This window comes from Rutidosis leptorrhynchoides, chromosome 9 (genome assembly GCF_046630445.1).
Source record: "Rutidosis leptorrhynchoides isolate AG116_Rl617_1_P2 chromosome 9, CSIRO_AGI_Rlap_v1, whole genome shotgun sequence".
Classification (NCBI taxonomy): Eukaryota; Viridiplantae; Streptophyta; class Magnoliopsida; order Asterales; family Asteraceae; genus Rutidosis; species Rutidosis leptorrhynchoides.
Genome location: NC_092341.1, coordinates 37,183,520 through 37,196,040, shown reverse-complemented (window position 1 = coordinate 37,196,040; position 12,521 = coordinate 37,183,520). Strand labels below are relative to the sequence as shown.

General features: G+C 34.3%; 1 protein-coding gene across 1 annotated transcript in view; it reads right to left on the bottom strand.

The window, feature by feature from the left end:
* Positions 1 to 12,115, bottom strand: part of LOC139867957 (uncharacterized) — a 32,575-nt gene extending 20,460 nt beyond the window's left edge. The window contains exon 1 of the mRNA XM_071856299.1: positions 12,010 to 12,115. Within this exon, the coding sequence (XP_071712400.1) occupies positions 12,010 to 12,115 (106 nt within the window). The remainder of the gene's footprint in view (positions 1 to 12,009) is intronic.
* Positions 12,116 to 12,521: the final 406 nt, after the last annotated feature.

Sequence of the window (12,521 nt, the reverse complement as noted above, 5' to 3'; positions counted from 1 at the left end):
AGTAAAGTAAGTAAGTTTGCTAGCAATAAAGAGGGGCTATGAATTCACCTTAGTAAGTAGAGAGAGAGTTATTCTTCGGAATAAAGAGTTGAACGAGTGAGCAGGAAAGTCAACCTATTGACATTTAAGAGTAGTTAAGTGTTTTGCCCATGTTTAAGTTTAAGTATGTGTTTAAGTATAGTTTGTTTTACTAAGTTTCTATTCCTAGTAAGTTACTATTTTTATAAAGTTTCCATTTTTAGAAAGTTTCTTATTTTACTAAGTTTCTATGACTAGAGAGTTTTTACTTTTATCAGTGTTTTTCATTTTAGGATACTTGCCGTATTAGATAAGCTTCCAATCACCCCTTTCCCTTCGAATGGCTAATTTAGATCTAGGGGCTTGAGCCATAGGACCCTTTAAATCGGAAATCCAAACCCTCTGCCTAGAATCTCATAGAAACCATTCGTCAAGAAAGTTCGAAGATCTATACATCTCTAATACATATCCCAAAATTTTTTTATGTTCCAATATAAGTAGTAGGTTTTAGGTGCTAGTAATAGTAATAGTAATAGTGTATACATGTTATTTATTTTATTTTTAATTGCATATAATTTATAACATTATTTACATGTTTCGGTAAAAATAATAACCGAAGTAAAAAGTAAAAAGTAAAAAGTAAAAAGTAAAAAAAAATAAAAAGTAAGAAAAGAATACTTACTAGTAGTAATTCTTCAAAGAGAGAATGAGAGAAATTTTGGTGTGAGTTTGAATGAGAAATGAGGGGTATTTATACTTGAAAAAATTAGGTAAAAAGAATAAAATAATTAAAAGAAAAAGAAATATTTTAATTCTTAATGGGATTTTAAAATTAAAAAGTATTAAATGTTAGGTCATGGGATAATGCATAAAATAAAATAATAAAAGTAGCTTTTTCATTACAATTTTTAATTAAAAAGTAATTTATTTATTTATTTATTTTTTTCATTTATTTTAAGGATTTTTTTATATAAATAAACAAATTGATTTAATGCTTTTCCAAGAATATTTGTCAATAATATTTTATTTTATTTTTTTATTTTATTTTATTTAATTAATAAATACAAATTTTGCATAAAAATAATAAATAATTCGGTATTTTGCATTTTTAATAATAATTATGATTTTAATTATTAAACTATAGTTTTAGTAAGTTTGTAAATATTATTACATTTATATATAATTAGATTTATTATATAGTTAAATATATAATACATTAACTAAATAATAAAAGTGATACAAAGTTTATATACTTAGTTAAATTATGTCAAATTATATAAATTAATAATATATTATTTATTTAAGCATACATTATTGACTAAAAATTACTATTCGGTCAATATTTAATTGTATATAACAACCCTTAATACATATAGTCAGACATATAACTCTAGGGTTAATTCTGTAATTTAGAAGTCGAAAAGTGAGGGTTGTCACAGTACCTCCCCGTTAATAAAAACTTCGTCCCGAAGTTTTAGGTAGACTTCTCGGATGCATCAGCGGTTGAGAAGAGATGGGGATATTTATGTTTCATTTGGTCTTCACGTTCCCAGGTATACTCGGGGCCACATCATGAATTCCAACGGATCTTAACAATAGGTATGGTGCTTTGTTTTAAGCGTTTAGCAGATCGGTCCATGACTTCTACGGGTTCCTCTATGAAGTGCATTTTATCATCAATGCGAATGTCATCTAAAGGAATAACGAGAGTGTCATCAGCGAGACACTTTTTAAGATTCGAGACATGAAATACGTCGTGTACGCTGCTAAGTTCAGCAGGTAATTCTAATCGATAAGCCACGGGTCCGATCCTTTCAGTAATCTTGAAGGGTCCAACAAAACGCGGACTTAGTTTGCTTCGTTTACCAAAACGAACTATGCCTTTCCAAGGGGATACTTTCAACATGACTTTGTCACCAACTTGGAATTCCAAATCTTTCCGACCTTTATTAGCATAGCTCTTCTGTCGGCTGCGGGCAGTTTCTATTCGTTTCTTAATCTGAACTATCTTTTCAGTTGTCTCGTGTATGATTTCATGACCAGTTAACTGTCTGTCCTCTAATTCATCCCAGCACAGTGGGGATCTACATTTTCGTCCGTATAAGGCCTCAAAAGGTGCAGCCTTAATACATGAGTGGTAACTATTATTGTAAGAGAATTCAACCAAAGGCAAATGTCTATCCCAGCCTTTGCCGAAGTCGATAACACAAGCGCGAAGCATATCTTCCAATGTTTGAATGGTTCATTCACTTTGACCATCGGTTTGCGGATGATAAGCAGTACTCATGTCGAGTTGAGTTCCAAGAGCAGTTTGTAAGGATTTTCAGAATCTGGAAGTGAATCTACTGTCGCGATCGGATATGATTGATATAGGAACACCATGACGAGAGACAATTTCTTTGATATACAGTTGTGACAATCTCTCCATCTTGTCGGTCTCCTTGATCGGTAAGAAATGTGCAGATTTAGTAAGACGATCTACTATGACCCATATAGTATCATTGCCACTAGAAGTCTTGGGCAATTTAGTAATAAAGTCCATAGCGATACATTCCCACTTCCACTGCGGAATATCGGGTTGTGTCAACAGACCAGAAGGCTTTTGATGTTCAGCCTTGACTTTCAAACAAGTGAGACACTTACTAACATAAGTAGCAATGTCGGCTTTCATATTAGGCCACCAGTAGAATTCCTTCACATCGTGGTACGTCTTACTGGAAACCGGATGAATAGAATACCTAGTCTTATGCGCTTCATCCAAGACTAGTTCACGGAGATTACCGAAGCGAGGAACCCAAATTCTGTTGCCAAAGTACCGTGTACCATTAGCTTTCACTTGGAGTTGGTTCTCGAAACCGATAGGTCCTTCACCTTCGATAAGTGTTGGTTTAATAGCTTCCAGTTGAGCTTCGCAGATTCGTGATATAAGATTTGATTTGATTTTCAGGTTTAAGGCATGAACACGTTTAACATCGTCTTTTCGACTGAGGGCATCGGTAACTACGTTTGCCTTGCCAGGATGATATTCCATCTTACAGTCATAATCGTTCAATAACTCGAGCCATCGACTTTGCCTCATATTCAGCTGTTTTTGATCAAAGATGTGTCGAAGACTTTTATGGTCACTGTACACCATAAACTGGGTACCATATAGATAATGTCTCCATATCTTTAATGCAAATACCACGGCACCTAACTCAAGGTCGTGTGTGGTATAGTTCTCCTCGTGTTTCTTCAACTGTCTAGATGCGTAGGCAATAACCTTTTCACGTTGCATTAAAACACAACCAAAGCCTTGCTTTGAGTCATCGCAGTAAACAACAAAATCGTCAGTACCTTCAGGTAAAGATAGAATCAGGGCTGTGGTCAACTTCTCTTTCAGAATCTTGAAAGCAGATTCCTGTTCTTCGAACCACTCAAACTTCTTCCCTTTTTGAGTTAGCTTCGTAAGAGGTTTGGCAAGAAGGGAAAAATCCTTTATGAATCTCCGATAATAACCGGCAAGTCCCAAAAATTGACGAATATGCTTCGCAGTCTTTGGTATCTCCCAGTTCTGGATAGCGGTAATCTTAGCTGGATCGACACGTATTCCATTACTATCAACAACGTGTCTGAGGAATTGTACGGTTTTGAGCCAAAACTCGCACTTAGAAAACTTAGCGTAGAGTTGTTTCTTTCGTAAGAGTTCAAGAATCACGCACAGATGTTGCTCATGTTCCTTCTCACTCTTGGAGTAGATCAAAATGTCATCAATGAAAACAATGACGAATTTATCGAGATAAGGTTTGCAGACACGGTTCATGAGATCCATGAAAATGGTAGGAGCATTGGTCAAACCAAAAAGCATGACACAGAATTCATAGTGCCCATAACGAGTGCGAAAAGCAGTCTTAGGAATATCAGATTCCTTGACTCTAAGTTGGTGATATCCGGACCTCAAATCAATCTTTGAATAAACAATTGACCCTTGAAGTTGGTCGAATAGATCATCAATACGTGGCAACGGATAACGGTTCTTGATAGTAAGCTTGTTAAGTTCGCGGTAATCAATGCACATCCTTAATGTACCATCCTTCTTTTTAACAAATAGAATAGGAGCTCCCCATGGGGATGAGCTTGGACGAATGAAACCTTTATCCAATAGTTCTTGGAGCTGGTTGGAAAGTTCCTTCATTTCGGAAGGTGCTAAACGGTATGGTGCTTTAGCAATAGGAGCAGCACCGGGAGCTAAATCAATTTGAAATTCAACTTGTCGAGGAGGTGGAAGACCAGGAAGATCTTCGAGAAACACATCAGGAAAGTCTTTAACCACTGGTACATCTTCAATACACTTCTCTTTCGATTCGATCATCTTAACGTGGGCTAGAATAGCTGGATAACCTTTCATAAGGTGTTTGCGTGTTTTAATACAGGAGATAATATTGAGATTAGAACCACTCTTTTCACCTTGGATGATAAGAGTCTCTCCATTTCCCAATGGAACATGAATGGTTTTATCGTAACACATGATGGCAGCTCTCAATGGACGTAACTAGTCCATTCCAACTACGACGTCAAAACTTTCGAGCTCGACCGGCAAAAGGTCTTTCTTAAATTCTTAATCGGCTAAGATTAGGTTGCAGTTTTTATAGATTTTATCGACTTGCATGACCTTTCCATTGGCTACTTCTACTAATCTTTTAGTTTCTAAGGGTTGAGGCTTTTCAGCAAATAGGGTACAAAAATCACTAGACACGTAACTTCTGTCGGCACCAGTATCGAATAAAATAGTTGCATAGAAATTATTGACAAGATACGTACCCGTGATAACTTCATCTTCATCTCGGGCTTCAGCAGCAGTAATAACAAACGCACGACCCTTCGCAGCAGTAGCATTAGCTCCAGTAGCGGGATTATTTTTCTTCTTAGGACAATTCGGACTAATGTGTCCCTTCTCTCCACAAGTATAGCATGTAGGTGGAGCTTTGGCCGGAACAATAGCCTTATCCTTCGGAGGAGTCTTACACGTCTTAGCAACGTGTCCCACTTTCTTACACAACGCACAAACCGCAGTACACTTTCCCGGGTGATGCCTCTCACAACGAATACAGAAAGGATAAGTACCCTTATAATTCGACCTTGTACCATCCGCAGGCTTCTTATTATCATTCTGAGCCGAACCTTGAGATGGCTCAAACTTCCTCTTACCATCATTACCCTTGGTTTCAACTTGCTTATTGGTCGACGCCGTTCTTCTCTTGGCCAACATGAGATTTTGTGCCATGAGAATCACAGCATCCAAAGTAACCTTCTCAGCAGCAATAACATTCCCTTGAACATCCTCGGGAAGACCTTCAATATACCGCTCAATTCTTCTAGCTTCAGTAGGAAACATTTCAGGACATAGAGTAGAAAGCTCCAAATAACGATTGGTATAGTTCTCAATGTCAGTACCCTTGACCTTGAGTTCCCAGAACTCAGCTTCAAGTTTCTGAACTTGACTTCGAGGACAAAATTTGTTGACCATCATGCTTTTGAGTTCATCCCATGGAATTGCATTAGCATTATCAATTCCTACGGACTTGGCATGAGCAGTCCACCAAGTTAAAGCATTAGCACCCCAATGAGCTAGTGGCATACTTTACTCGATCGTTATCACCACCGTTGCAAATACGGAAAATAGATTCCATCTTCTCGAACCAACGGACTAGTTTGACAGCTTCTTCAGTCCCCTTAAATGCAGGAGGATGACAGTTTGAAAAATCCTTGTAGGAACAAGGTTTCGGTTGAGTATTAGCATGATTAGCTTGGGCGTTGCCTTGGGTGGCAGCGAGTAACTGTTGGAATTGTTCAGTAGTTAACACAACGTTGTTAACGGTAGGTGCAGCTGAACGAACCATGATGTCACTACATAAAAGTGAACATATGTTTGATAAGTTTAACAAGTTATAAGTTTGAGCAATCACAAGTATGAATAAAATAAAGTATTGATATCGCATGATATTAATAAAACACTTTATATTATTAGAACGAGGCATTAAATAAGCCTTTATTACACGATTCGGAAATAGAAATAGTTTAAGGCATAGCCTTTACATAGACAAGGAATTGGAAAAATAATCTAGGAAATATTAAGATTGAAGTAATCTTCATATTTCTTCTTCTCATCCTCCACCTTCTTCATAAACTCATCAACTTTCTCGTTCCTCGCCTTTTGTTTCTCATGCAGGAACTCGAGATTATCATAAAGGTTAGAAACTTCATTGTTGATTACATGGTACTTGTGGTCCCTTATAGAAAGTTGATTATTCACGCGGTTTTCCTCCATCTTCAATCTAAGGTCAACATCTTCTCTTAGGTAGGAGAGAGAAGCAGATTGCTTCCCCCATCGGATATTTCTATCACCTTCATACTTCACCAACTTTATCTCTTTCTTTAGTTCAGCATTTTCCTCCATGAGCTTCTTGATCGCTAGGTCTTTTTCCTTCATTTGAAAATCGATCCTTGCAATATGGCGAATTAGGTCATCGGTAGTTTTTCGCAGATTCATGAGCTCGTACTTGGCATCAACTTCATTGTAGAAAGGAGATCGGGATCTTTTCTTTGACAGCTCAGTTTCTTCAAGACATTTCCTCTTGTCTTTATTCCTCGGTGTTGGATAGTATTCAGGAGACCCATGTAACTTTAGAGTAGTATTTGGGCTATAATTTGGTGAGGGAGGACCACCAAAGCCATAAGGTGGACTTTGGACTGGTCTTTCTGTGGAAGACCTTTCAGTATCTTTTTCGGTTGGCTTGAAAAGATTCATTTTGGTCGTTTGATGATAATTAGACATCCTAACATTAGGAAGGATATTTTGATTAGAATCTTTAAGTCAAGTTTATTAAAGCATAATCGTTAAGATTATGGGGCAATCCTAAGTGCTTTAATTCTAAGGCAGGAAAGGTTATAGTTTTCTAGATTGCTAAGGCACCCTAGCTAACAAGTAAGGCACACATAAAAATGCAATCCTGGTTCTCTATAACAGCCTGGTTAAGCTCTGATACCAATCTGTAACGTCCTCCCAATAGGGTCTGGAAGGAACGTCACTAGTATCAAAACATACCAACATATTATAAATAACGAGAACAATACTAAATGATGAATTTAACTTTGATGAGTACGCAGCGGAAAATGAAATGTCGTTACAATGACAGGAATAACAATAACGTAAATGTTCACATGCAGAAGTAATAAATGCGATATCTCTTGATCCTATGTCCAAGTAGCATCACATAAGCAGTAAGTATAAGAGCTTGAATCAAACAGCACCTGAGACAAAACATGCTAAAGTGTCAACCAAAAAGGTTGAGTGAAGTTCATAGGTTTAAAACAAAAAGTTTGACCGTTGTTTTAGACCACAAGATTTAATTTGTAAAGTTGATCTCCTGCAGGATCAAAAAGTTATGTCAATGCGTGATATTTAGACTAAACGTTCAAGTTTGCCCCATGACAAGTTGTGTCTGTCCTTGTCGGTTTAATTTCATTATCAAGTAATACAAAGACTTAGTTAAATGTATCGGGGACGTTACTCCCGAAGGCCTACCCCCAATAATTAAGCATGCAGCAGCAATTAAAAATATCACTGTAGGGACTTAGTCGGACATAGCCGGGTATAGCATAGTTTAACAGTTTGGTACTTGTGTCTAAATTGTAAAAAGTAAAAACAACATGTGTCTCACCCCAAGTAAAGTAAGTAAGTTTGCTAGCAATAAAGAGGGGCTATGAATTCACCTTAGTAAGTAGAGAGAGAGTTATTCCTCAGAATAAAGAGTTGAACGAGTGAGCAGGAAAGTCAACCTATTGACATTTAAGAGTAGTTAAGTGTTTTGCCCATGTATAAGTTTAAGTATGTGTTTAAGTATAGTTTAGTTTACTAAGTCTCTATTCCTAGTAAGTTACTATTTTTATAAAGTTTCCATTTTTAGAAAGTTTTTTATTTTACTAAGTTTCTATGACTAGAGAGTTTTTTACTTTTATCAGTGTTTTCCATTTTAGGATACTTGTCGTATTAGATAAGCTTCCAATCACCCCTTTCCCTTCGAATGGCTAATTTAGATCTAGGGGCTTGAGCCATAGGACCCTTTAAATCGGAAATCCAAACCCTCTGCCTAGAATCTCATAGAAACTATTCGTCAAGAAAGTTCGAAGATCTATACATCTCTAATACATATCCCAAAATGTTTTTATGTTACAATATAAGTAGTAGGTTTTAGGTGCTAGTAATAGTAATAGTGTATACATGTTATTTATTTTATTTTTAATTGCATATAATTTATAACATTATTTACATGTTTCTGCAAAAATAATAACCAAAGTAAAAAGTAAAAAGTAAAAAGGTAAAAAGTAAAAAGTAAAAAAAAAAGTAAGAAAAGAATAGTTACTAGTAGTAATTCTTCAAAGAGAGAATGAGAGAAATTTTGGTGTGAGTTTGAATGAGAAATGAGGGGTATTTATACTTGAAAAAATTAGGTAAAAAGAATAAAATAATTAAAAGAAAAAGAAATATTTTAATTCTTAATGGGATTTTAAAATTAAAAAGTATTAAATGTTAGGTCATGGGATAATGCACAAAATAAAATAATAAAAGTAGCTTTTTCATTACAATTTTTAATTAAAAAGTAATTTATTTATTTATTTATTTTTTCATTTATTTTAAGGATTTTTTTATATAAATAAACAAATTGATTTAATGCTTTTCCAAGAATATTTGTCAATAATATTTTATTTTATTTTATTTTTTTATTTAATTAATAAATACAAATTTTGCATAAAAATAATAAATAATTCGGTATTTTGCATTTTTAATAATAATTATGATTTTAATTATTAAACCATAGTTTTAGTAAGTTTGTAAATATTATTACATTTATATATAATTGGATTTATTATATAGTTAAATATATAATACATTAACTAAATAATAAAAGTGATACAAAGTTTATATACTTAGTTAAATTATGTCAAATTATATAAATTAATAATATATTATTTATTTAAGCATACATTGTTGACTGAAAATTACTATTCGGTCAATATTTAATTGTATATAACAACCCTTAATACATATAGTCAGACATATAACCCTAGGGTTAATTCAGTAGTTTAAAAGTTGAAAAGTGAGGGTTGTTACACAAAAACACCTACAAACACTTTCATTCATCAATTTTCTTCATCAAATTGATCTCTCTCAAGTTCTATCTTCAAGTTCTAAGTGTTCTTCATAAATTCTATAAGTTATAGTTTCATAAAATCAAGAATACTTCCAAGTTTGCTAGCTTACTTCCAATCTTGTAAAGTGATCATCCAACTTCAAGAAATCTTTCTTATTTACAGTAAGATATCTTTCTAATACAAGGTAATACTCATATTCAAACTTTGATTCAATTTCTATAACTCTAACAATCTTATTTCGAGTGGAAATCTTACTTGAACTTGTTTTCGTGTCATGATTCTGCTTCAAGAACTTTCAAGCCATCCAAGGATCCTTTGAAGATAGATATATTTTTCTCATTTCCAGTGGGTTTATCCATAAAACCTAAGGTAGTAATGATGTTCATAACATCATTCGATTCATATATATAAAACTACCTTATTCTAAGGTTTAAACTTGTAATCACTAGAACATAGTTTAGTTAATTCTAAACTTGTTCGCAAACAAAAGTTAATTCTTCTAACTTGACTTTTAAAATCAACTAAACACATGTTCTATATCTATATGATATGCTAACTTAATGATTTAAAACCTGAAAACATGAAAAACACCGTAAAACTGGATATACGCCGTCGTAGTAACACCGCGGGCTGTTTTGGGTAAGTTAATTAAAAACTATGATAAACTTTGATTTAAAAGTTGTTCTTCTGGGAAAATGATTTTTCTTATGAACATGAAACTATATCCAAAAATTATGATTAAACTCAAAATGGAAGTATGTTTTCCAAAATGGTCATCTAGACGTCGTTCTTTCGACTGAAATGAATACCTTTACAAAAACGACTTGTAACCTGTATTTCCGAATATAAACTTATACTTTTTATGTATATATTCATAAACTTAAGTTTAATATGAAACCATAGCAATTGGATTCACTCAAAATGGATTTAAAACGAAGAAGTTATGGGTAAAACAAGATTGGATATTTTTACTTGTTGTAGCTACGTGAAAATTGGTAACAAATCTATACAAATCATATCCTAGTTAACTTATATTGTATTATACATGTATTCTAATATATTATGTAATCTTGGGATACCATAGACACGTATGCAAATGTTTTGACATATCATATCGACCCATATATATATATTATTTGGAACAACCATAGACACTCTATATGCAGTAATGTTGGAGTTACCTATACAGGGTTGAGGTTGATTCCAAAAATATATATACTTTGAGTTGTGATCTAGCTCGAGACATGTATACACTGGGTCGTGAATTGGGTCAAGATAATATATATCAATTTATTTCTGTACATCTAACTATGGACAACTAGTTGTAGGTTACTAACGAGGACAGCTGACTGAAAATATTTAAAACATTAAAACGTATTAAAAATATTGTAAATATATTTTGAACATACTTTGATATATATATATATATATATACATATTTGTTATAGGTTCGTGAATCGACCAGTGGCCAAGTCTTACTTCCCGACGAAGCAAAAATCTGTGAAAGTGAGTTATAGTCCCACTTTTAAAATCTAATATTTTGGGATGAGAATACATGTAGATTTATAAATGTTTTACAAAATAGACACAAGTACGCAAAACTACATTCTATAGTTGGATTATTAAACCGAATATCGCCCTTCAAGTCTGGTAGCCTAAGAATTAGGGAAATGGCCCCTAATTGACGCGAATCCTAAAGATAGATCTATTGGGCTTAACAACTCCCATTCAGGTTATGGATGGTTTAGTACTTCGAGATTATTATACAGACGAGAGGTTCTGTTTTGGGGATATTCTATGCATTAAGTTAACGTCGGTTACCAGGTGTTCAACATATGAATGATTTTTATCTCTATGCAGTTTGCGAAATGCCTGATAAGAGATGTGTTATAAAAATGAAATCTTGTGGACTATTATTATGATTTAATAATATGTAGGTTAAACCTATAACTCACCAACAATTTTGTTGACGTTTTAAGCATATTTATTCTCAGGTGATTATTAAGAGCTTCCGCTGTTGCATACTAAATTAAGGACAAGATTTGGAGTCCACGCTTGTATAATATTGTTTAAAAACTGTATTCGAAGACTTATGTTGATGTGTAATATTATTGTAAACCATTATGTAATGGTCGTGTGAAAAACGCTATATTTTAGATTATCATTATTTGATAATCTTCGTAATATTTTAAAGGTTATGGTTTGTTTTAAAATCGAATGCAGTCTTTGAAAAACGTCTCATATAGAGGTCAAAACCTCGCGACGAAATCAATTAATATGGAACGTTTATAATCAATATGAATGGGACATTTCATTAGAGCTAGAAAACAAACACTAGCGGCGGTACTTGACGGCAGGGGCGATACACGGTGGCAGTAAGCGGCGGCAGAGGAGTTGCTGTTGTAGTTCAGATTTAAGTATCCCTGCGCTGCTTAAGTCCCAGTGGCATTGACAGCACCCTCTTAATGGAAAGACCTGAAAAAAGCAAAAAAGTAGACCGAAAAAATATTCCGGTGAGTTAACCGTGGCGGCGTGTTGATGCGCGTGGTGCGCGTGTGCCAACAATCACCGGAAAAAAGAATAAAGAAGAATAAAGAAAAAAGAAAAAATAAAAAAGAAAAAAGAATGAGAATACGAAAAGATTCTGCTAGTTAATATGAGTTTAATGGATTAGGTCTCTGCTTCTAGTTCGGTTTGAATTAGGAGCAATCGTCAAATTTAGTTTTGGGTTCTTTTGGTTTTGGGATGCAAGATTACAGAGAAAATAAAACGTCGGGAGGAGAGAGAGCCAAAGATTACAGAGAAAATAATACTCCCTTAAGTATATAGGAGGATTGAGTGTTTTCATAGTCTGCGAATCTTCATTGGAAGCATCTGCCATCATGAACAATAAAAACCACTCCATCTATAAATGGAGTAATAGTATTTCGTAAACTTGGGACCAACCATTGGTCACCTGGCAGATTGGCATGGCTTGATGTCCGAGGTGTTCCCATCACGCAATGTTATGGAGAAACATTTAGATCTATTGCTGGATGGTGGGGAAAATATTAAAGATGGAGAACTATGGTATTGAAAGTGGTAACCAAAACCTCACCTATAGAAGTGTCTTACTACGTATTCGTAGCAACACCAATACATAAAGGGATGGGTAAATCTGAAGGATGACGATGAAGTGGTTATTGTAAGCATCAAAGAAGATAGTAGTAGAAAAATAAATGTTCTATTTGATCATCAGGAGGAGATAGAAGAAGACAAGTCTGTTAAGTCGAATGAAGAGTTCGATGACGAGGAAGAATTCATTGATGATA